The sequence below is a fragment of the Lissotriton vulgaris genome, chromosome 7 (genome assembly GCF_964263255.1).
Source record: "Lissotriton vulgaris chromosome 7, aLisVul1.2, whole genome shotgun sequence".
Taxonomy (NCBI): domain Eukaryota; kingdom Metazoa; phylum Chordata; class Amphibia; order Caudata; family Salamandridae; genus Lissotriton; species Lissotriton vulgaris.
In genome coordinates, this window is record NC_141695.1 from 1,664,900,988 (window position 1) to 1,664,927,060 (window position 26,073).

At 44.2% G+C, this 26,073-nt stretch overlaps 1 protein-coding gene across 1 annotated transcript in view; it reads left to right on the top strand.

The window, feature by feature from the left end:
- COMMD7 (COMM domain containing 7) overlaps positions 1-26,073 on the top strand; it is a 54,583-nt gene that overhangs the window by 22,811 nt on the left and 5,699 nt on the right. The window contains exons 4-7 of the mRNA XM_086932660.1: positions 14,512-14,568; positions 14,955-14,992; positions 18,637-18,727; positions 19,397-19,446. Of these exons, the coding sequence (XP_086788786.1) occupies positions 14,512-14,568; positions 14,955-14,992; positions 18,637-18,727; positions 19,397-19,446 (236 nt within the window). The remainder of the gene's footprint in view (positions 1-14,511; positions 14,569-14,954; positions 14,993-18,636; positions 18,728-19,396; positions 19,447-26,073) is intronic.

Genomic DNA, 26,073 nt, shown 5'->3' on the forward strand with positions numbered 1-26,073 from the left:
TTTCTTTCTTTCTTTCTTTCTTTCTTTCTTTCTTTCTTTCTTTCTTTCTTTCTTTCTTTCTTTCTTTCTTTCTTTCTTTCTTTCTTTCTTTCTTTCTTTCTTTCTTTCTTTCTTTCTTTCTTTCTTTCTTTCTTTCTTTCCCAGACCTTATACAGTGTTTTCTGGGTGCTTAGCACTGCTAGCAGGGGTCGGAATTCTGACACCCCTTAATTCTCTACAGAGGTTTATGTGGGCAGGATCTATTGGGAACAACATTCCCAAGCTTTTTTTAAATGTTACCAGGCTAGTTCTCATACTGTCTGTTTAAACAATTGTTCCTAAACAGTAAATACTGACCTTGAGTTACCTCAGATTGGAAGAGAGGTGGTGGGGTTTAGGAGCTCCTGTAATTTGAAACCAAGGGAGGGACTGTAATGGCTGGATTTTCTGAGTAGGTGGGATCAGCCCCCAGGGGCCCCTCCAACCCAGCCAGAACGTACTCACCTTCCCTCCTCAGGACTCCTCTATATCCAGGCACCTGGTACCTACCTGAGGATGGGGAACTCGCAATATACAAGCTCATATTATTAAAAACACCACTAAATCTATAGGGATACTAAGAATACTCACTGATTACTAGGGATATCCATACCCTACACCACACTTATTCACATCAGTTGGTCTCGCGGCCACCCTGACCCAGACCGTTCTACCCTAGGGCAGATCTGACACACAATCTGGTGCGTCTACACACGGGCCTGCAGAACCCAATGCTCCCTTTTCCAAACTGTTCGCGATCCTGCGAAACTAAGCGCCAGTATCCTCCCTGGCGTTCTCACTTATTCAAGCCACAATCCTGTGGGTATCGGCACTGGTTCGACCCCCCAGTGTTCTCACTAACGCCGCATATCAACGACGACCACATTCCTATGAACACCTATACATATATATATATATATTGGGATATTATCTCAGCTGTCTACTCGGGATGAAACTACAATAATAACTTTGAATATAGTTCCAGATTATCGTGTACTCCCTGCTCTTGGTATCAAAGGTCCACTCACTCCCTATTTATGTGATCACCACTTACCTGATTGGGATTACTCATCCATTCACATACCTAGTACTCACCTAGGAGATACATTTACCTTCAGTGAACAAGAATAGGGGCTACACACCAGTTTGTTATAAACTGGGGGTGGTTTTATTATAGCAATATAAACATTTATACAGATCTAACAAAGACTATAAATAGAACACACCGCTTGAAAGAGAAGGATTACACATAACAGGAACACTCCGCTGAAAGGGAAAAGATTAGACATAAAGTGTAAATGTAGCTAATGTGATGGAAACAATATCACCTGATTAGTGTGAAGTCTTGTTCTAGCTGTCATCTGGGTTCCTCTCTCGTCTGTGCCTTGGCTCATCTCATGCTCTCTCTCTCTCCTGCACTCTTGGGTACACCTCTGCGCTGATCGCTCTGTCTCTGGACTCCTCTCCCCCACACGAACTGTCTCTCCACCTTCCGTCTTCAATCTTAATGGTTCCTGCCGCTCTGATCACCGTTCATTCCACTAGCTTATTCACTCTGTCTCTGCGCCAATGTCCAATTCCATCTGCTCCCATAGGTTAATCCACGAGCTCTCCTCTATCTCTTCTAAAAGGCATTACTTCAGACTCCAGCTATTCACACCTCCTCCTGATAAGCAACTGCTTCTGACTGCTTCCTTCAGTTCCAGCTCACTATTCAACTCAGCTCTTCTCCAGATTGAACCCTCTCTCTCTCTCTGCCAACTCCACTCCACTGCTCGCCTCTCTGCTGGACTGACCCTCTGCTTGACTCTCTCCTCGACTCTCCTCTGCTTGACTGACTGCTTGACTGACTGACTCCGCCTCTGCACTTCACAAATATAGAATGCTGTTTCCTCATGGAAAGTTCTAGCCAGCAGATTGCCGCCCACCAGATCTCTGCACCACTTCGCATCAAGGACACACACCCAGCTGGCCAGCCTTTTGTGGTGTCTTCAACACAGAGAATAATACAGCCTACCGATAAGGGCTGGCCCAGACCGGTTCTCTCCAAGTGAAAAACAGCCTTAACTATAAACTTCGCCTTTGCCCTGAAAAGCCTCCCTGCTTCCATCTAGATGGAGTCTCTCTAGCTTTAGGCCTGTAGGCCTGAAAGGGGTGAAATGCTCCTTAGCTCTGTCAGAATACCTACATAAACCATACCAATATGTCTAATATGTCAAAGCCAATAGGCAATAGACAGGTTAAAGTCAAGAATAAAGGCATATTAAGCAGCTATCCTCTTCTAGATCTGGAAAAAAGGCTTAAAAGGCCAACACAGGCTAAGGATACCTATACTAGATGCGAGCAAGACTAATGATCTATATCACTGCTAAATAAAGCCAAAAACTCTGCCATAACAGGGACATAGTGAAAGAGGAAACATGCCTTCTCCCCAGGGTGCGTATTACCTGAAAGAAATGTAAATATGTCAAATTGATTAATCAGTAGAACTAAAGGCTACTTGGGAGGCAGTCAAGCCTTTAATTTATAGAATCCTTTGAAACTTGAGTTATTCTTTTTGAGAGGTAGTGTAACTGTTATGTAAAAAACGTTTGCATTAGCTACAATCTGATTGTGTATTACTAAAAATATAATTTTTGACAGCACCATAAACACTGTAACACTGACTCTTTTTGCACATTTTGTGGTGGCCTATCTTAATGCTGCGTGCAATATATTTTGTGAACGATGACAGCATATCTTAGATGAGGAATCTTCAACCTTTTTCCTAATAAGAGCTACTTATGTTCAGTGTTATATCCGTGCATCTTGCATGGTTGCCAGCAGTAAATGAAAAAATATTTTGTCAATGCGGAATCCCTCTGCAAGGATCACACTTAACAACCATAGCTGCAGTTCCCTTAGCACTAAGTTAATGATAGAAGTAATAAATCTCTCCATCACAATTTGATTTTAATCACTCAAATATCAGCTTTGAATACATATTTTAGAAATTCGACCATTTTTCCAACACATCAATTTATGAGTTCTGAAAATACACTAATTTATGTCTCAAATACATGCTTTTCAATTTTGGAATACATTCGGCCAAGCAAAAGCTTCTAATTTAGTTCTCTGGCTGCACGCAGGAGAGCTACTTACAAGTAGCTGGAGAACTACCGTTAGATCATGAGCTACTAGCTGGAGAAGCCCGCCTTAGACTGTGTATAATATATGTTTTTTAAAGTGCATTAGTGATCGTAGAGTGCATGTAATGACTTGCATATTGACAGTGCTTTTTAGGTCGAGCCTAGAGCAGTGCATGCGCTGCTTGCTCGACTTTTAGTAAGAGGGTTTTCAAAGTGCTACCCACAGGCTTTTGCCGGCCACCAGCTTGCGGTTACGTGCACAAGCGCGCGCGGCTTGCTCCACCTCCCCAATCTCTGCTGTGCACGCATCCCTCGCGTGCTTAGTACAGAGTGCGTCATCGCGATCGCTTTTGCCACGATCGCGATCACTTTCCCTTTCACGGCAGTGCAGCGTTCCCTTTACGGCTGCACGACCAATGCTTGTTTAACTGTCTCTCTATCCGTATTATGGCTCTCTGGTTGGCATAGGTGGTGCATTTGACATTCTCTTTTTTTACATGTACCACTTCACTTGCTGTGAAGCACTTGCTGAGGAAAGTAGTCTTTGAGGGCCCTCATTTCTTAGTTGTAGACATGTTTTAATCAGGAACAAGGAGTTCAGGGGCCCCAAGTCCTATTCCAAGGTCCCTCGTCCCCTCCAGAGTGCAAGGAAGCCTTCTCACAAGCACTAAGTTTTTTTGTAATATGGCACCCACATTGCGCTCCTTGATAAAGCGTTGCTCCATTCATCTTTAACCCCTTCGCTGCTCATGACGATCTCAGCTCGTCATGCAGTACACTGGTCGTGTGCTGATGACAAGCTGAGCTCGTCATGAAATAATGTATTTCAAGGCTCTCCAGCACAGGAGGGGAATTGCCTTAGCAGTCATGTGGTTAAGAGCATGTGTACTGCGGCTCCGCTCCCCACGGCCCCCGGTCTCTCCTGGGTATCGTAGTGCTACTCGCACTGCTCTGCTGAATTGAATTGTCCTGCTGCCTGCTTTGGGTATCGTTGTGCTGCTCGCATTGCTTTGCTGCCTATCATTATATCGTTGTGCCGCTCGCATTGCTTTGCTACCTTGATTCGTACTGACGCCTGCATTGCTCGCATTGCCTCATTGTACTATCCTGCCATTAAGTATATTGCCTGCTTTGACTTGCGTAGCGCTCGCATTGCCTGATAGACTTAAAATTAAATACTGCCTAATTGCGCTAGTACCTCTGCCCACAGCGTTATTACTTGTGTTGACCCAACTGGTTCTGGTTTCGCTTCTGCAGCCATTTTGTTGTTGTTGTGCCCGTCCTCTCCACCCCGCTTCCGCCTCCCAGCTGCTCCTCCCTCGCCCCTCCCTCCCTCCACTATCCACATATGACGAAGACCTCTACGCGCAGCATATCACGCGCAGCAGGCGCGCCAAAGGTAAGCCCGTCTACGCCCGTCCGCGCCTGGACCGCGCCCAGCGCCAGACCCCCTGGTCCCCGCAAAATCCACACCACCCGCATAACGTACGATGCCGCAAGCCTCTCAGCCCTTAACCCTGGCCGGCCACCAAACTGCCACCAAGCCGCCCCTGGACACACCCAGGACCCTTCACCTGCCACTCCTGCAAGTTCAACTGCATCAGGACCCTCACGAAATCCACAAACTCCAAACAGAGCTCCGACACTAACCACCTTAAATGCATCCTGCTCAACACCCGCTTGATCAACAGACACTCCATTGAACTCTGGAACCTACTCGACACTACATCGCCGGACGTCGCCTTCCTTACAGAAACATGGATGAACACCTCATCAGCCCCCGTCATCGCCATAGCCATCCCGGACGGCTACAAGATCATCCCAAAGGACCGCATCAACCAAACTGGAGGAGGCATCGCCATCGTCCATAAGAACACCATCCGCATCGCAACCAGTTCCGACGATTACCTCGCAGCCGCCGAACACCTTCACTTCCAAATCCACACCGACCCCAAGACCACACTCAGAGGCACCCTCATCTACAGACCACCAGGACCCCGCACACAATTCAGCGAAGACATCGCTGACTTCATCAGACCACACACCCTCCCCTCCGAGGACTACATTCTACTAGGAGACCTCAACTTCCACCTAGAAAGGAAAAACGACAACAACACCACCACTCTTCTGGACAACCTGACCAATCTCGGACTCAAACAACTTGTTGACACCCCCACCCACTCTGCCGGTCACACACTCGACCCAATCTTCACCTCCAGCAAGCACATCTCCTTCGATCACACCACAGCTCTCCACTGGACGGACCACAGCTGCGTTCACTTCAACTACAAAAAGACCATGACCCACAACACCCCACAACCTATTCCCCGAAGAAATTGGAACAAAATTACCACCGACCAGCTCTTCACATCGCTTCACCAAAACCCTCCTGCCAAATCATCGGACCCAAACCAAGCAGCCACCAACCTCCCACAATGGACCACCCACGAACTAGCACCCTTGAAAAACCATCAAATCAAGCAAGGTAGCAAAAAAGCCCCATGGTTCAACAACGATCTTAAGAAATCCAAGAAGTTCTGTCGTACCCTCGAGAAAGCCTGGAGAAAAAACCTAAGCACTGACAACCTGACCACCTTCAAGAACGCCACCCGCAAACACCACCGACTGATCCGATCCACCAAGAAATCAGCATTCAAAGATCGACTTGACAACATCGCCCAAAACAGCAAGGAACTATTCAACATCGTCAAAGAATTTACCAACCCCACCGCCGGCACCAACGACATCACTCCCTCCCAAGACCTCTGCGACTCTCTATCCTCATTCTTCCACAACAAAACCGCCGACATACATAACGGCTTTGAAAACCAGTCCAAAGACCTGTCCACTCCACCCACCCCCGAAACAAAACCGCACCCTAACAACCTTTGTGCCTGGAACCCAATCACCACTGAAGACACCATCCACCTGATGAACTCCATCCACTCAGGATCGCCAACCGACCCATGTCCCCACCACATTTTCAACAAAGCAGACTCCATCATCGCACCCCACCTCCGCGATGTAATCAACTGTTCCTTCAACTCCGCCACCTTCCCGGAAAGCTGGAAACATGCCGAATTCGGCGCCCTTCTGAAGAAACCCACAGCAGACCCCACTGAACTTAAGAACTACCGCCCCATCTCGATCCTCCCATTCCCTGCCAAAGTCATTGAGAAAGCCGTCAATAGTCAACTCGCCGCCTTCCTCGAATCCAACAAATCCCTCGACCCCTCACAGTCCGGCTTCAGAGCCAAACACAGCACCGAAACCGCCCTCATCGCAGCAACAAACGACATTCGAACGCTACTGGACAACGGAGAAACAGTTGCCCTCATCCTTCTTGACCTCTCTGCAGCCTTCGACACAGTCTGTCATAACACCCTTATACAACGCCTCAGCAACGTCGGAATACAAGGAAAAGCATTGGATTGGATCATCTCGTTCCTCGCCGGAAGAACCCAAAGAGTCCACCTCCCCCCTTTTAGATCAGAGGCCACCGAAGTCATCTGAGGCGTACCACAAGGATCATCACTCAGTCCCACCCTCTTCAACGTATACATGAGTCCCCTCGCATCCATTGCGCGCCAACACAACCTCAACATCATCTCCTACGCAGACGACACCCAGCTGATCCTCTCCTTCACCAAAGAGCCAAACTCCGCCAAAACCAACTTACACGAGGGAATGAAAGAAGTAGCCGAGTGGATGAAGAACAGTCATTTAAAACTAAACTCTGACAAAACGGAAGTCCTCATCTTAGGGTCATCCCCCTCTGCTGGGACGACTCATGGTGGCCACCAGCCCTAGGAACCGCACCCTTACCTACGGATCACGCACGTAACCTGGGCTTCATCCTAGACTCCTCCCTCTCGATGACCAGACAAGTCAACGCCGTCTCATCTTCATGCTTCAACATCCTTCGCATGCTCAAAAAAATCTTCCACTGGATTCCCACCAAAACAAGAAAAACAGTAACCCACTCTCTGGTCACAAGCCGCCTGGATTACGGAAACACCCTTTACGCCGGAACCACAGCCAAACTACAGAAAAAACTCCAACGCATCCAAAACGCTTCAGCTAGACTCATACTGGACATCCCCCGTCAAGCTCACATTTCCGGTCATCTGAAAAACCTCCACTGGCTCCCTGTCAACAAGAGAATAACGTTCTGTCTCCTCACCCACGCACACAAAGCCCTCTACTACCTAGGACCCAAATGCCTCAACACGCGACTGTCCTTCTACACCCCCACCCGCCAACTACGATTGTCCAATCAAGCCCTCGCCGCAATTCCGCGCATCCAGAGATCCACCATGGGGGGGAAGATCCTTCTCCTACTTAGCGGCCAAAACCTGGAATTCTCTCCCCACCCACCTCCGCCTTACACAGAACCACCTCTCATTCAGAAAGCTACTAAAAACTTGGATATTCGATAAGTAAAGCTCCACCCCTCCCTCAAGCGCCTTGAGACCCTATGGGTGAGTAGCGCGCTATACAAATTTCTGAACTTGAACTTCAACTTGTGGCAACCCTGCTTCCTGAATACAGGCAAGGCACAGGCGAGAAGCCAACCATCCAAAGAGAAGGTCACGGGAGCAGCGAGCTAAACAGAGCGTTATTGGTCCAAAGATGCATTTGGTCTGTGTGGCCTCCATTCCATAAGTAAGATTTAGCATGGAGTACCTAAAGACAGTACATAGGAGCCACGTCAATAAACACCTATGAGCCCAGGTACCTACTGAGAAAAGTGAGAAACCAAAAAGTCTGGGGCAAACAAAGTCACACGCAGGGATTTACAAAGCACACCCGTACACCCTCCACCCTCCGCAGTGCAACAGCCGTCACTGTCGGCCCCTATATGCAAACAAAAAGTTGCAGGGCCGTACATGGGTAGGCTAATGGGTTTAGTAAGCGGTGCTCACTGGGCAGGACACAACATAGCTGGTCTGACTGGATTATTCAGTGCTTTGCTTTCCCATCGTTGCACGCACAAAACCGCCTCGTACCCGGCCAAAGTCATACACACAAACATGGAGACTCACGGGCAACGCCGACAGTCACACACAGGAACTCACCTCCTTTAGAGTTGCCTACCACGCGCTCTGCCTCTCAGGCACACATAAGACTCACCTCCACCACCCTAGCTGAACCTACACCTACTGCCGGAAGGACGACTGCCGAGGGCACAACAACGGCCCAGCCTTTCCCCTCATACCTGGCCTCCCACTGACCTTTGATACCCTTCACCTTAAACACGTGTACAAGCAGCGGCTTATCGCCGAGTCCCCCCCGCTCCTTTCAGCCACAGGGTCATTAGGCTATCTGCAAACACTGCTTCCTAGTGACGTGCCGAAGGCTAGGACGGAGTCCAGTTGGCATGCACTAGAGAGGAAAAGGATTTTCTTCCCACTACATAACTTTACATGTAGCAAGTTAGACAGCTGACAGTGCAAGTGCGTCTGCTGCAAACTTGCTTGTAAAATCAAATGAATGAGTGTCTTGAGCTGGGTGACTATTATTGCAGGGCATACATAGTGAACAAGCATTGGCATAGCCAAAAGGTCTCGCCTTTGGGACCTTATAAGTGTTTAGCCATGTAACAGTTGATGTTGTTGCACCAAGGCTATTGTGCTGCACAACTAAATTCTTATTAGGTCCCAAAAGCGAGACTTATTGGCTATGCCAATGCTTGTTTATTATAGGCTAGGACCTCATCGCACCATATATGCACTTGACACTATTGTCCAGTGCACTAACCAGGATTCAAATCACTGACTTTCTAGTTACACCCACAGACATCTGAAGTGATCTCATTAACCAACTGAGCTTTTCTACCAGAGCAATCATTTCCCGGAGATTAGATTAACTTGAATTTATTTTTCATTTAAGGTGTTTATATTTAGAGTCTATATGCAGTTATCTGCTGGTGAAAGGCAACAAAGTATTTGCAGAAATATTTTGTTCCTTTTAGAATCATCCTAAACCCAACCCCCATTGTACTCCGGATCACAGTGCCCATACTTGTTTTATGCACTTCGACTGCTGCCTGCATAGTTGTACCACTGTTCCCAGATATATGCCTGTGTGCCATCCTTTTCTGCGTGCCTAAAGTCCGTCTAGCCAGGATGGGTGGAAGGTCCTTCTCACTCTTGGGACCAAAGTTGTGGAATTCCCTCCCCCTTAACTTACGCACCGAAACAAGTTATTTCCAGTTTCGCAAAGCCATAAAGACCTGGCTATTTAATCAATGACTTGTCGCTGCCTTGCATTAGAGTATTATGACCTATTCAACAGCAATCTACTTTCAGCGCCGGGAAACCCTTTTTGGGTAGCTGTCGCGCTTTAAAAGCTAAACAAATAAATATCTCTCACTCCTTTTCACTTCAAGCTCATGCACAAGCGCAGCGATGATACAAAATAAAAGCACAAATCTGGTCCTCAGGCTTGACAACTACACTGCTTAGATTGCCCATTTTAGAGTCACACTATTTCACCCAAGGCCTGGAGTTGTATGCTCCTTTCCGTAAAGCTCCCTATCGCCTCGTCATGGCGATATAAATCAATTACAATACAATACAATTGAAAATGTGAAAGTATGTGGACGGTGAATTCTGGCTTAGAAAACGAAAAGTATGTATCTGCTTAGTTTAACCTTATAGCCCTTGGTAGATAGACATTGTTGCTGTTAAGTGGGTTACCAGTCTTGGCCACTTGGTGGCGATAGCTCCCAAGCGGTTAAAAATGAAGCAAGTCTGTTGGATTTTCATTAGGCAAATCTGATTGTATGCCTTTCGGGCCACTTAAAATGTGAGCATGCGTAGCAAAATTCAGGCTTTTAAAAATCATTTCTTGCTTAACATTTCAACCAGCGTACGTGACGCATCCTTGCATAGTATCGCTACATATCTTGACTGACAAAAATAAACTGTAACTTGTGCCATTGCTCCAGAGTTAGCGCGCTATACCAACTTTATATTTAGCCGTGCCACCACCGTTTCTCTTCTACATTATACACTTCCTTATTTCTAGTTCATATTTTTTCCTTTTTGTTAATTTTTAGTGTCCAACTCGTGCATATTTTACCCACATCTCATAGGATGGGAGGGGAAGACAAGTGGCTGTGCGTCATATAAACTTGTTCTGCCCTCTACTGCTTCTCACTTACACTATTTCCTCTCATCAGTGAGTGCTTCCCGATTCTCCGCCTTTATTTCTGTTTATAGTTAATTTATTCATGATCTACGTGGGCATGAATCCCTTTGGGAAACCGTACTAATATTTCGTCTCATGCCAGTTCCTAGAGATTTCCCTCTTGCCTATTAGTAGTTCTCGATGTATGAATTAGCGTTCTGTCTTGGTCTTTTTGGGTATAGACATGCCGACTGATAAGGATATTTTGGGATGGCACAGGCCAGGTCTGCTTGTCGTCTCGGTCAATATTGTCGCTGTCTCCGGTATTTTCCCAACTTATTGCATGGCCATACCATACCATATGATGGAAGGTTGCCTCTGTTTCGCCGGAGCTGGACTAGGTGTCCGGCTGAAGCCGGTGTAGTTTCACAGGTGTCATGTAAGCCTGGTCGAGGAGATTAAACTGTATGTACCTGAAATTACTGTGGAACTACTTTATTAACTGTACAATTAATTAAAATCATTACAGTAAAAAGGAAAGAAGCGAGAAACGACGATTCATATATACACACTAAAAAGCACAAAAAAAACACAAAAAAAATAAATTAAAAAAAAACAGTAATTACAGACTTCTTTGCTTAATAAAACTGAAATTAACATTCATTCATACTCTCTTCGGGAATTGTCTTATTCTATCACATTTTGCCTCTGAGGATGATATATATATATAACACTCCTACCATTAAAGTCATGTGCGACCATTGTCTTTCATTGATTTTTCTCTGATTTTCGGACACATTTAGTTCATTACTTTGTGGCCTGTGCGCCGTGTGAGGAGTAGTTGGAGTGTTTTATCCACTTTGAGTTCCTCCTTGTTAACGCCCGTAGTTGTCTCATTGCCTGTACAATTCTGTTGTACGAAATCAATAGACCCGCGGGTAGTCAAAATTCGCTCTCCAGTTCTTCAAATGACCTTAACACCCCAAAGGAGAACATCTCCTTCATGAGGAATTCCCTTTGATTTTACTCAATTCTCCCACATCCCGGAGGGTCTCTCCTGTGCGCAGACCAATGTATTTTTCGCTCTTTTAATGTACATAACCCAACATTTTCTGGCCATGTCAACAAGGATGGGTAGATCAATCAATCAATCAAGTCAGCTTTATTCCGTTTTCATTTGACACTTTCAAAACCATAAACGCACAGTTTAAATCCTCCTTTAAAACGTATTCAATAATCATAAAACAGTTAATTGTAAGCACCAATACAAATGATTATTATAATTCATCAAAATTATAGACTAACATTGATAAAACTATTTACAGGATAAAAACAAAGTTATTACCGCCAGAAAAATTGTTATTACGCATAGGCCTAAAAGTACACTCTTATATATGACATTATTAAAAGGTGCTTTCTGTGTCTTAATAGAGCTTTTAAAAATTTTTGCAATATTTCTCGTAACACAATCTGAGTCAATATACTGCAAAGCGAGGTAAGCTGGGCGGCATTGTCTTAACCCCAGTAATTTCAAAATGGGTAAAATCCACTTTTTCCTATGCTCTTTGTAAAACTTACAGAACAGTAAAACATGCATTGATGTTTGGGGTGATACTGCATCGCAAGGGCAATTAGGTAGCATTTTTGCCCAATCATTCATTGTCGGAAAGCTTACCAAGCGATGGAATATGTCCAGTCTAAGGCGGGTCAGTACAAATCTATCGATGGGTAGATTGTTTTTCCTACTCTTTAGTGCCCACGAGACTAATGTCATTGAGGCTGGACTTCATGTTAGTCATCCAGGGTGGCCTCCGGGTATTTTAAGCTCTGTGAATCACCTTGTCGTGTATTAGAAATGTGCTGCTACATAATACAGCTCTAGATCTGGGACGGCAAAGTCCTCCTTCCATTGGAAGCTTAAGATGTTCCATGGCTACCCTCCATCTGCTGTTACTCCCTACTAGTTCCGTAGTCAAGGAATTCAGCTCCCTAAAAAGTTTCTGTGTCACTGTTTTTGTTATGGCTACTCTTCCCAACACAGGAGGCGGCACCCAAAGCATATGCAGTTTTGCAACTCTGGAATAATTCGGGTACAGTTACTGTCTATGGCGTCACTGTGCGTCAGTCACTGTGCGATTTGTGAACTCTGAAACCAAGCTACTTGATGGTGTCCGAATTCCATTCCACTCCCCATCTTGTTTCCACTTTTTTCTTTTCCACTTATTATGCAGGTGGAAAAGGTGTGATGTATTTCCTTAAAGGCCAGACTCTTGCCTTGAATGGTCCGAAAGCTTAATGATTATTTCCATCTTGAATAGGGTTCCGACAAATATGGACGTATGTCATCGCCATTCAGCAATTTCTTATGGCTATCGCTGTTAATTGTAATTCCCTTGTACACCTCTTTTGCTTTTATCTACCATGTGGTGGTTTCATCTGGTGTGCAAAGAACAAAGGCCGCATTCCTTTTGAGTGCCTCTTCCTATGGGCCAACCGTCTGATACCACTAAAATGTAGCCTTGAGTGATATTTTGATTGCATTCCTGAATACGTATTACAAATGCAAAACTTTTGATAAGCTGGAATATGTGGCTTTCAGGTATATTTCTCCCATGTTTGTATGTTTCACATCCTCAAGCCTGTTTTGTATTGTTTTTTCTTGTTTGCACTAGTGAAGAGACAACTTCATTGGGTAAGAAAGACCCTCAAATAGCGATTTCTGCTTTCATATATAACTGTCGCTTGTGAAGAGAAAACATAAAATAATTGCTTTCCAATCATTTATTATTTTAAATGGCAATTAACGACCAGTACAGAATGGTAAGTGTCAATTACAGAATTTCCCTTGTCTCCCCTCTCTTCCTTAATCTTTATGATCCAATGTGGGTTATCTCTATCTAACTATAAGTAAGGTAGAAGGAGACAAAAGTATTTTTCATTGCATAAATTGCATTCTCCTGTTCATCTACTGTATTTCCCCGCATGTGATACAAAAATTATCTTCACTCCATGGCTTAGCAACAGCCCCCTGGGACATTGCTAGTCTGTTACATTTGTACCAATGTGTCCTGACCATTGACTATTTCCGGATTCCTTAAACCTTATCCACACCAAGCAGTAATGTATCTTAAAATAAAAGTTTTTGTATTTTTCAAATTTGAGACAATTACTAGTTTATGTAACTTGCCCAAAGTAGATCTCAGATTTCTCTCCCACTCTCCTGCTACCAGTTGCCTACTACTTTCTCCTTCGTCAGCTTTCTCATCCCATTTAACAATTATTGTAATATGGCATCATGTATAAACTTTAACAGCCTCCTTAGTCATTTATATTGTACTGAGCCAGTGTCCAGTCTTGTTTTATCTCAGGAACCTTCATATCGTGAAAATTTGCAAAATGCCAACCACTTGACCTAGTGCTTCAAAATAACCTGTAGTCTGATTCCTTCCTTATTTACATACACAATTGTATGGATCCTTTAAAAAAAATGTCTCACCCATCTACCTTTTGGTTAATCCTTGGTGTTAGATATAGAGTATACCACAATGGGTGCAAGCCCAAATGTAGGTGTCTTCAAATAATTAATTTCCAAATAGTATTTCCTGCATACAACAATACCACCAAGCACATTTTTAATACAAATCTGCAGTTTGCAAACTGACCCACATAAATATGCAATTTTGGGGCCTCACTGCTCAGATTTGATTGCAAATCCTATTGGTAAGTAGGAAAATTAATCCTACAAGTTACACAGCATGAAGGAAAAATTCAATTTCTTTGACACTTGTGTGGTTTTTTTTTTTTTTTGAGGAACAACTATATATATGATTCATTTATAAAATACCAGCATAGCAACTGGGTGCCATAAATAATGTGTCCCCTCCCACCCAGATGCAGCACATGTAACGTAAGACTTTTGTATTGAACTGTTCCATCACATCACATGGGTCCTTCTAGGGCAGGTGTAACTTTAGAGATGACCCACCATCTGCCCTGGAATAGTGGAACAGGCAATTATGCTGCTGTGGAACCTGTTTTTACTGAGTGCGAGAGAGGCCAAGGCCTGCTGTTGCTATGGAGACAGGAGCATCATAGCTTTAAAAGCACTCGCCTTAATTGTAGAGGCAGGGAATTGCAGGGGGGTAGAGAAGGCGTAAGTCACCATTTCCAAAGACACTGTAGAATTGTTGTTTCTCACTGCACCGTCACATGATGTGCTGTTTGTTTGCAGGTGCCATGAAGAGGAATCTGACTAGCGAACAAGTGAAGGCAGATTTTATTACATTGGGTAAGTCTGGATGTAGGTTGAAAAGGACAGTGGGATTTCTAAGGGGAGCCCGGGGCTGAGCCGTGATGTCCAGGCACAAGGCCCCAAGATCGGTAGTATCCAGTCATCGAGGTAGCACCAAAGAAGTCCCACACGGCAATGTGAAATAACGACTGCATCACTTCGCCTCCTTAGGTTGTACCCTGGCTACCATTTTGTAAAATGACGCTGCACGTTCTGGCAGTGAAGTTTACCAATAAAATAGTGGATTGTCTCTTATGTATCTGGTCTCCTTGTTTAATAAAGCCTAATTGAGTTAAGATTTTTTTTAATTAAATCCTTTGCATTTAGTGTTGAATTGCATCTGGTATATTAAAAGTGAATTGAATACTGTCTCCCTGTTTTAGGACTCAGTGAAGAGAAAGCAAGTTACTTTGCAGAGCAGGTAAAACCTTTTTTATAACTAGAGCAATTTTTTTTACAAAAGCTGACCAAAGAAGAGGCTTATTGTTCGATAATGTCAAACACTAGACCATCTGCTAGATGGAAGAAAGATGATGGCCATTTTAGATATTGATTGGCACTCTTGCATTTAACTTTGTCTGCAAACCTCAAGTAAAAAATCTTGTCAACACTTTAAGTCTCTGCTTTTAGACTGTACTCAACCTTTGGCTCAAACTCTGTTTGTCATTAGTATCACAAACAGAGTGTGACTTGACCTTACTGAGGGTCTTGGTGTAAAGTATGATTGAAGGCAGAGTAAATGGTACATTTTTTTTCATCTTTCTAAACGTCCCACAGTGCTTCATTTCGTATAATCTTTTACTCTGAGATGGACATTAAATGTAAATCTGTATTTGTAAAGCGCGAACTACTCACCCTTACGGGTCTCAAGGCGCATGGGGCCGTTGTGGAAATTAAGTGAGCTATTGCCCAGAGTCACATGGTTGAGCTGAGCTGGTGCCGGAGCTGGGGATTGAACCGTAAGCCCTGTGCTCCGAAGTCAGTTGCCCTGGCCGCTGCACCACACCTCTCCACATTGAAGGTGAGTGTTGCATGTCACCTCTATATCTTTAGGTCACTCCAGCAGTCTGCGGTAGGTGGTGTACTCTGAGCATGACTCACCCACCACCCTGTATGTGATCAGCTATCCATTCAACAATAAATTGCCATTCCGACATGATGCTCTTGGTTTACAGCTGTTAAAGTTTTTCATTTCCACGAAGTTTCATCCATTTCCAGACACTGGACTGAGAATTGAACAGAATGGAAGAACCGGCAAGTTATGATGGGTGCCGGAGCTCTGTTCACTAATTCTCCAGTAGAGAAATGGAGTTTGGATGGCCCCAGCAATATGTTTGCTGGAGGAACCCAATAGGCGCCAGTATACGGCGCTAGGAGTATAAATAACCTGTGAAATAAAGCAAACTACTTTAACTATCGTACACCAACAAAAATAAGCCTGCATGCACTTCTGATGCATTAATTTGCAATCATCTCAGCTGAATTTCAGAGAATGAAAATCAAAGACCGACTTCCTTGCTCTCAGCACCTCCTCTTGAGCCCCTCCTCCTTCTTGCCACCAGCCAGCTCGCCCTCGTACATTTTCAATAATCAATTGACTCACTGACTCTCTATTTGCACACTGCGTCTCTATAAACTTGCCTCCTGTGCATGATCTCACATGATAGTCACACCATCAACATCACCGACTATCCATGTGAATCAAGGGTGGTAAAGTATCTCTTAAAAATATAGACAGATACATCCACCGGGATGCAGGGAGTGGTAGAATACAAGAGCGAGACCCCTCAGTAGTCATTGTTCAGGATCCTCCAAATCTTAGTGTGAATCCCATGGTTATCGTCCCTCTCAACTCTGTAGTAGCGTGCTAAAGGAAGAAACTCAAGTCATAGTAGCGGGATACTTCTTTGAAGGGTCTGTGATAGGCAGAGTGGAATCCTCTCCCTCATTTGTCTTCTTTTTACTCTTGGAAGTATTTCTTCTATGTGAAGCCTTTTTTTCTGGAACTCTTTTGTTCTGTAAGCTTTTCTTTTAGTTGTTTATCCTCATTCTTTTCAATGTTTTTTTTTGTTTACCATCAATTTTTCGTTCTATTTTCTTTTTTCTTTATCCTAGTCAAACTATTCTTCACAATGGAATTCTAATTCTAAAGTCCCATGTCTTAATTTCTTTCTCTTGTTTCTTCATCTTTCTTTCTCTTTTTCATGCCATCTCTTTCTCTTTCCAGAAATCTTTCTCATCCATTCTTCTTCTCAAAACAGGGACAATTTATTTTATAAAGTAGAAGCATGTGTTTTTAAATGGTAGTTTGGTGTATAATTGGTCATTATCATGCATTAACTAATCCTGGTAATTCTCTCACACTTCCCAGTTCTGTGTTTGGTGCAGTGGGGGTGTGCTCTCCTCTGGGAATCAGCCTTGTGGTACAAAACATTTAGCAGAACCATCTGCTGTAATGGTCCAACATGGAGTGGTCCATATAGAGCGCTACTTTTACTTCCATCCCTTCTAGTTCAGCCCCTTAAAGGGGCCATCCCGCAAACGGTGTGGGAATATGTCTATCACCAAGCAGACCTCATCAAACAAAGGAACTTTAAAGAATGCTGTTTGTTGCTTGTAACTGATGCAGAACTCGGTAAAGAGAACATTTATTTTCTCTTCACAGTGGAATTTATCTTGGCCTCCATCACACCGTTCACATTGTTACTGGTCCTATTGGGGATCAATTGTTTCACAGATAAACTAAAATCAGCCCTTCCCTAACATTCTTTATATTGAGTGAGCATGCTTTTGGACTTCGGGAGGGCAGAGTGACTTGGAAGTGTGAAATGGTCAACACCCAGAATGTGTATCCCATATAAATACTCTGTGTCTGAGGTTAGGCAGACAAAATGCCATATCCGAAAACTACTGTATGGGTAAATGAAATCTGACTTTTATCCTAGGTTACATATACACTGTGAATTTGGTTCTACACTCACTAGTAAATCAAAACGTACACAGTAAATGTCACGTCACGTTTATTTACGACGGTACATGCGTCCTGCAGCAGAGCTGTTATAATACATGCAGCTTTTAACCTACATGACATGTTTTAAAGGCGGGTGGGAGGGTTTACCGGTTACCACGCATTTTACCTATCTACCTTTTAGTGGCTATACCAGAGCATGCACAAAAACAGATGTCTTCCAAGAAGGGCCAGTTAGGGCAACTGGGAAATAGAATGTATAACATTCTTGTAGAGACATGTGCCCGAGCCCTAGTTAGTGGTCTTTAGCCACTGAGAAGTGCAAAAATCTGATGGCGAGAAGGAAGAAGATGGACTAAGACTCCAGAAAGATGAAACTCCTCTCAATTCATGTAGGTGGCTTTCATGTATGAGAGAAGAGGCCTGCACTGCTCACGCCTGAAACCATTCGGCTGACTGATTTGTGGGGCTAAACGTGTCCTACCTTTCAGTCTGCCAAGATGGCTGGACACCTGAAACCAAAGCCAGCTTGAGGGTGTGTGTACCGAAACGTGTCGTCGCCTTGTAGAGCATGCTTGGATTCTGGAAATATACTCCTGTTCAGGAAGCGTAGGTACCTTCTGAAAGTTGCCTGTGGTCTGAGAGGCGAAAGAACCTCAGAACGTACAGCAGCTGGCTGGGGAGAAACACTCCCTTCGTGGTCATTTGTAGTTTCCTAGTCTTGCTACTCTTTTACATCTCGTTGGCATTCTCTCTACAGTCCATCCCCAACAGTGCAACTTGCAATGTTAATAATTTCCATGGGTTACATATTGGGCTGCAAATACTTCCTAAACATGCGTTATCATTTTTTCTGATCACAGGACTTGTTGATTTACTCCTTTTAGATATTTTTCCACAGCTGTATTGTGCACAACTGCACTATACAGAAGGTCAGTTATGATGATTTTGCAGCCATGTCACATAGTTGCATACATAGCGATTTCCATTGCTTACAGGTTCTTGTATTCTTTCTTTTTTTATTATTCACATTTTCTACCAAGCTCTTTATAAATGTGCTTTTTTCAAGTTACCCAATTAAACTTTTCTTTTAACAGTGGAAAATAAACACTCCTGCCCTCACTCGCCTGGCACTTGGACAAACATTGATGATTAATCAGCTGGTGGACATGGAATGGAAGTTTGGAGGTAACTTTTTGTGATTATTCTGGGTGAACCTATTGCAGTGTGCATGGTGAGTTGTCTGCACTATCTCACAAGTGATACCATACAGACCTATTGGGATTGGCTGCAAGTTGGGCTTTTGGTATCGTACAATGCAGAAGGCGTGCTGCATGCGCAGGGAGGTGGGCCTGAGACATCAGTTATGCCATACAGACCTGCTAAATGTGCATGGAAGACGGGCTTGGTTGCCCCACAGTCCCACAGTTTTACATTAAGAGACTGATCAGGATATACTGATTGTTGGACCGGCAGTATCCCACAATCCCCCAGTTACATCATACAGACTTGCTGATTTTTGAAGAGACGAATAGCGTTCATACTCTTACAATCCATCACAGATTGTACACGTGAATTTAGCGAATGCTGGAGGTAGAGCCTATCATATCTGGCAGTTCGCCAATTGTGCTATGACTAGTTTACAGATTTTTGGCACATGCAGGGAATAGGGGCTACATTACCCCAATATTCATCACTTAAAGGATGCTCACTTCACTGTGTTACAGAGAGTATGACATGTTAACGCAGGGTGGTCCAGGACCGATATCAATAGTACGCTAAAAGAGATCAATTCAAGATTACTTGTGTCCTGTACTGCTGCAAAGCTATTCATGAACGTTTGTCTTTCTTTTATAGTGACTGCAGGGAGCAGTGAACTGCAGAAAGTTGGAAGCATTTTTTTGCAAGTAAGTTATTTTTCCAAACTGTCTTTTGCCAAGCAGCATGTTTTATCTTCTGAACATATGAGCTTATCTTTTTCTCATAATTTTCCAATACTTATAGGTTATATCTGCATCCAAGTATCCTATCCTATCCTTTCAAAGACAGAAAAGAGATTACATAGGCGCCATGTAAGCCTTGTGCTTGCCTTAGCTCATTGCTTTTTATTATACCTATCTACAAGGTTAAATTGGAAGAAATAACATGTTGAGTTAGTCCGTACTTTAAGTGCAAAGGTTTCCTACTTGGCTTCAGACAGCTGGTTGGGATTAGCAAATACCGCCCAAATGTTTGGCACTAAGAGCTTGATTAAGGATTTGATTGTAACCAACCATATGTCGTTCATCATAGACATAGTTTTCTGGAGGACATCGGTAACTGGATTCTACTCTTTATGTAATGCTTATGTAATGTTTTCTCCAGACATTGAAGAATTTTCATTACCTTCTTAACTCCAAATCCTCATGTTGCCTAACGTTCTTGCAAGCCTGTCATACCGTGCCCTTGAAACTGAAACTCCCCAGGAGATGGAAGAAGGGGCCCTTCACCCCGATTTCATATTATGGTCTAGGAGAGCTGGGCAAGAAGAAGTGCTATCTTTCCGCAAACCAGCATTTCATGCTTGCAAGATGGTGTAGCCAGTTGGGGGAGTGCACCGTGCACGAATACCTGACTTACGTGCAGAAGGACGTAGCACTCTGTACCCCTATCCCTCTCCCACCATCCCAATGGGGCTTGCAAGAACCACCAGAAGAAGCGGGGGACACCACACTTGTGGTTGGATTCTGTTGCTCCAAGCAGAGGGGCTTACCATCACTGGCATAGAAAGCTTACCTGGTAGGCACATCAGTGTAGCAATATGATGGCTCCTGCTCCTTTTCCTGGTCCACCGCCTGAATTGCAGAAGAACGATAGAGGAGGGGTGAGGCCCAACAGTATTTGATTGAACATAGTAGATAACAGTTTGATCTTCCGTTAATACAGTCATTTTGCACTTGGTATTGCCTTCTTTACTTTCTTATTGCAAGAAAATGTAGGACATAAATAAATACAAGTATTGGCAAAGTCAATAGATCTGGCTTGTTTTTCAGTTATAAGCCAGATTTATATGCTTTTGGTATGCTGAAATTGTACTGAAGCTACAGCCCAGTGGCAGAAGTAGTATTGGCCGAGTGTGCTGACACTCAATAGTGCCCAGTAATTGGATGTAGTTGCTCGGGATGTCCGAGGACTCTCTTCTACTGTCCACCTTAGAGGACAATGAGTGTATCAGATAAATAATTGAATGTGACAAAACGTGTATTGAGAGTACTTTTTATATATAAAATAGTCCTTCGTGCATTCTAATATAACCACTCCTAGGGGGTAAAGTGATGTACCAATCCGCCAATAAAAGGTGAGAGATGTATACTTCCTGGACTGAAATCTCTCAGTGACCCAATGGGTGAATTTAGTTGCTTGGGATGTTAGAGTGTGCTTGAAGTGAATATGTTGAAAAGTGTGATTGAGATTACTTTTTGTATGTAAAAGAGTCCACCATATATTGTAATGGAAGCATTTTTTTGCAGGTGGAATGATGCACCAGTCCGCTAATAAGCAGTGAGAGATTTATACTTCTCTGAACTGGTTCAAGATTAAAACAAGCTGGTCCCAAAGTAACAACTGGTGGGGGATGACGAAACTAGCCAATGGTGGAATGGATCTCACCCATAGTCCACTGTGTGTATATTTCAAACAATTGGTCTGGGGATAGTGGAGGTATCAAGCCAGCCCAAAAAGTATATATAGCGTATTGCAATATTTTATGCGAAAAGCTGGCCCCATATACTAAGAGAAAGGATTCTTCCCCCTGTTTTAAAATATAATTAGGAAGAAATTGTTTAAGCCAACAAAAATAACCAGATGAGTGGAATTGGAATGAATTTGGACTTCTTAATGGAAGTGCTTGGTTAAGAAGTCCTGTACACTGATTCTGGCTTTGAATTGCTTTGGGCTGAGAGAGAAAGGAGCTTGTTTGTATTGGAATCAGTGTTATAACAAGAAGAAAATGTTGCCTTCGGGTGCAGGAACTAAGGTTGTGTGTCATCCTGACTGCTTCTTCAGGCCACTCTTTATGAGCGCAGTCATTCACTACAATTCACTGGCCCAGGTACCCAGAGATTCCCACCATTGATTCCTAACAAAACAAAATCACAGTGGTCATTGAATTTATCCACCTCCAGTCCCACAAGTAAATCACTTCATAGGAAGCCCCTTCTTCAGAATGCAGATACTCATATGCATATTACTATACCTAGGTTATCTGCATAAACTGTATATCACCATTACGTTTATTGGGACAACCTCTAGATTCATAAATCGGGATTTCCAGTATTTTGCTTTTTTCGGTGCCTATTTTCCAATGAGTCACGCTATGAGACATTTCATTCCTCCTGTCGTGAGCAATGTCTCATTTATCCAGCATGAGACTCCATAGTATTGAAGATTTTTCAGCTCTTTTGAATCTCTTGTCCAGTATACTAAGTGTGCATTTGGGATTCAAGTCTGTTGGGTGGCCGAGCACCCATTGGATCGTGCGAGCCATGCCCTCCCAGAACAGTCTATTAACTGGACAAGACCAAATGAAGGAAGGTCACCCACCGTCTCTCGACATCTAAGACACTCCAGCCCCTGGCCTTGATGCATACTCCAGAGTTTGGCCGGGTCAGGTAACTCAATGAAGATATTTGCATTGGACCAGTCTGCCTCTGTTTGAGATGGCTCCCTCTCTAGGGTCCATGAGCACCAATGTCTGGTCATCTTCATCTAGCTGAGCAATAATACCCCTTTTAATCCTCTAATAGTCCAAGAGAGGTATTTGGAGAGTTCAAAACTAGAGTCCTCTACAAGGTAGATACTTTCCCCCTGCTAGGGAGCTGAGAAACGGTCAGTTTTGCTTCAAGAGGAGCAAATTCACGTATGTCCTTCAGTTTTGCCAGTTATGGATTAAGAGCATGGCAGAGTTTTGTCATGTCCCTTAGGTTAGTTCCATCATGTACATACAGATTACATACATTGCGTTCCATCCACACGACTTAACAGTCTTATATAGGTGACCTTTTACCCAGTAGCTGACTTCTGTCTGTCCAACATCAGGCTCTTGGTACCATATCTTAATAAATGTTTTCAAAAACATATTGATTCTAGAAAAACCCTGAGTGACCACTTTAGTATAAAAGACTCTCACTCCCCCTTACCAAAGAGAGGAGAAATTCCTTCCAAGCTGGACCGAGACTCTGCAGTAGAGATCTGACATCCCTTACGGGGTGCCATCCTCGACGCAGAGACAGGATCCTTCATTCAGAACAATCCGGTGAGGGGTTAGCACTTCCCTGGGGATTCTTGGCCCCATTAGGACCTATCCTAGCCCTTACACATATATGCTTCACTTACACATCTAGGCTATGCACGGCTAGGTAGGCTACGCATCGTAGGATTACGCCAATGCTATTGTTTTATGTAATATGCTTTTATTTCTCAGATTAGCACTATGCTAGAAATGTATCTACTTTTTACGATATTGGTACTAGCGATTACATTTATCTGCTCCTGTCTTTTGATTGTCGCAGCTAACATGTTTCATACTAGACTGACGCTTGACCATTAAATACTTATTGAAACCGTTCCAATCGTCATTCCATCTATTCTGAGAAAAGCAAGCACCAGTGACTGAAGGAAAGATACTGTATTGTTTCCACAATACCTGAGGAATCGGGATTGTCATGTTCAGTGGTTGCCAGAAACTACCTACCACATTGATTAGTACAGAGGGGTGATAGTGGCACTGAAGAGCTAGCGGGTCTAGCGACTGACTCATCCTGTGGGGGTATCCAGAGTCTATCTGCACACCAAGCCCTCCGTTCCAAACATGCAGGTCCTGGGGGTCCTAGGAACTACACGCCAGTTTGAGATTTCGGTAGAATTATGAATGTGAAAGACCAAATTCATCCTCCATCTCCGAGAAAGACCTCGGGACGTCAGCAAGGGCCTCCTCTCCCAGCTGAGAGGTTCCCAGTTGATCCCATCCCCCAAAGCCCTTTAGTGCTGTGACCTGAGAGAGAACATTATCCATTCACAGAGGGTTCTAGCTTGTTAATTTCCCATCTCATCCAATTTGTTGATTGGAGGATCTCGTTGCCTCTGTCAACACATTTGTCGCAGGCGGTACGGGAGGAGGTGATTACCTTTTCATAGAAGAACTGTATGGGGGAGCCTTTCCATGTAGCTCATAATTCAGCCACACACCTGTGATCTGTCTCAGATCCCAAGTGCGAGGAGTACATCTACTCATTAATAATGATCAGGTGGGCAGCTTCACAACAAGAATTGGAATAGATCATGGCTATGCCTCCATCTTAGGTGGAATAATAACAATTGGCAAGTGAAACTCTGCGGACCTTTCCAGAGGAAGGATTGAAGGAAGGCAAGTAGTAAGATCATGCAGGAAGCTATGTGAGAGAGGAAGGGATAGTCCGTTAATATGGATAAAATTTTAGCAAACCTTTTTAGTCGGGCTACCCTTCCTAGTGTGCACAAAGATAGGGACGTCTAGTTCTGTGTGTTTCTATGTGTATTTTTCAGGAGTAGGATATTAACAGCATGTGCCGCTTCTTCAGTGCATGAGGTATACTCCTAGGTTTTTAATGTTACATGTATCAACGCTTAATCCTGTGTCGCCCAACAACAGTAATCATTTTCCAGGCATGGAGGAAACAGTCTAGTGTTGGACCTCTTAGTCTAGTCTTGGACCTCTTGGTTTTGAGACCCAATAAAGTGCCAAACTTAGCTAGTGTCTGTATTGTGCTAGGCCTGAGCCTGTAGGGTTGCTCAGGAAGATAAGGAAATCGTCCAAATAAAGCAAGACTTTGTCCTCCAAACACTCCGTTCATGTAATCCTTGTCACCCACTTGTTCATTTGAGGGGTGCAAGCCAGTGGATCTATCGCAATAACAAACATGAGCGGAGAGAGCAGACATCCCTCTCTCACCCAAGTGGAAAAAGGCTGGACATCTCCTCTCCCTTCCAAAGTCTGCTGTGAGTCCATGTTAAATCTATTCGGTATAAGCCACAAAGTTTGTTCCTAAACCTATATATCATAGGATCCAAAGAGATAGCCCCATAAGACTCTGTCGAAGGCCTTCTGATATGACGTGGGGTGCTAGGCAAAAGAACAATGGGTTGGAATACTACCCTGAGGGATTGCCAGTGATTAGACTGCAAGCATATGAGAGAGAGAGAAATTGAGAGAGAGAAAGAGGTATGTATGTATGTATGTTGTGGTGCACTATTTTAGTTTAGACAGGCTCCTTCCTTCAGTATTGTTTTCAATTGCGTTCTCTTTTCCCTTTATTTTGGGTCGAACATTCCTGCTACGACCGGGTGGCTCTCCGTTGACCACGGGCCCATGTGGGCCTTCGCCCTTCTGAGCTTTCTTTCTTCCGCCTCCAACCGCATCCCCCCCCCCCCCCCCCCCCCCCCCCCCCCCATCATGTCCTTGCGGTGATGGAACAGACGCGGTTGTTGTTATTGTCTTCACTGCCACGGAAAATATCCATGCAACTGTTGCCGCACCTTCTGTTCTAAAAACAAAAACCACTCCAAGACCACCTCGCTCATCATTTTGAGACGTCATGTAGGAACGGCGATGGTACACCAGACGTTTTCGGCACAAGGAGATTGAGAGGTAACACCATCCACAACTGGTAGCTGTGGATGAGAATGAGTAGGTGTTCTTCCCTGACGACAGACCATCGGCACTGACCCGTAAGTCCGGACATGGCTCGGGGACCATCAAGCTGATTCTCCATAAACATGGAGGTTCAAAGACTGCCTCCCCCTCGTACAGATGGCCACATGCCCAATAGTCCTCACTTAGAGGCAATTTTTGGGGGTTCACAGAGCAACCACTCAAAAAGTAGAGGTAAAAGTGGCTCACCCCAAAGGAGCTGCTACCACTATGAAACCCTGACGTGCCTCGCCGCCCCCGATCAAATAACACCTGCCGGGGGGTGTCTTCAAATGTTCTGTCCCATTTGGCAGCTCGTCACCTCTGACCAGTAGGTGTTGAATATTATCCAACATGCTTATTGTCTGGAGCTCACTTCCTTGCCTCCCACCATCCTACCTCGCAAACACAAATTTGCCCCTTAACATCAAAGGCAACTCACAGAAGAGGTCCAAGTGCTACTTCTCAACGGAACCATAGAATCGTCCCCTACCATCATCAGGGCACATGAGTATATTCTCTGTACTTTATCAAAAGGACGGTTATCTCTAGCCCATTCCAGATCTTAGGCCCCTAAACAAACCCATCCTTTCAGGGCACTTCCATATGGTTACTCTTCAGGATTTCATCCCGCTCCTACAGCAAAGTGACTTCATGGCCGCTCTTGACCTGAAAGATGCTTATTTCCACTTAACAATACACCAGGCACATCGCCGCTATCTCAGACTCGTAGTCAGTGGAAAACATTTCCAGTTCAAGGTGCTCTCTTTCAGGGTCACCACTGCACCCAGGATATTCACCAAGTGCCTCGCGGCTGTAGCTGTTCATC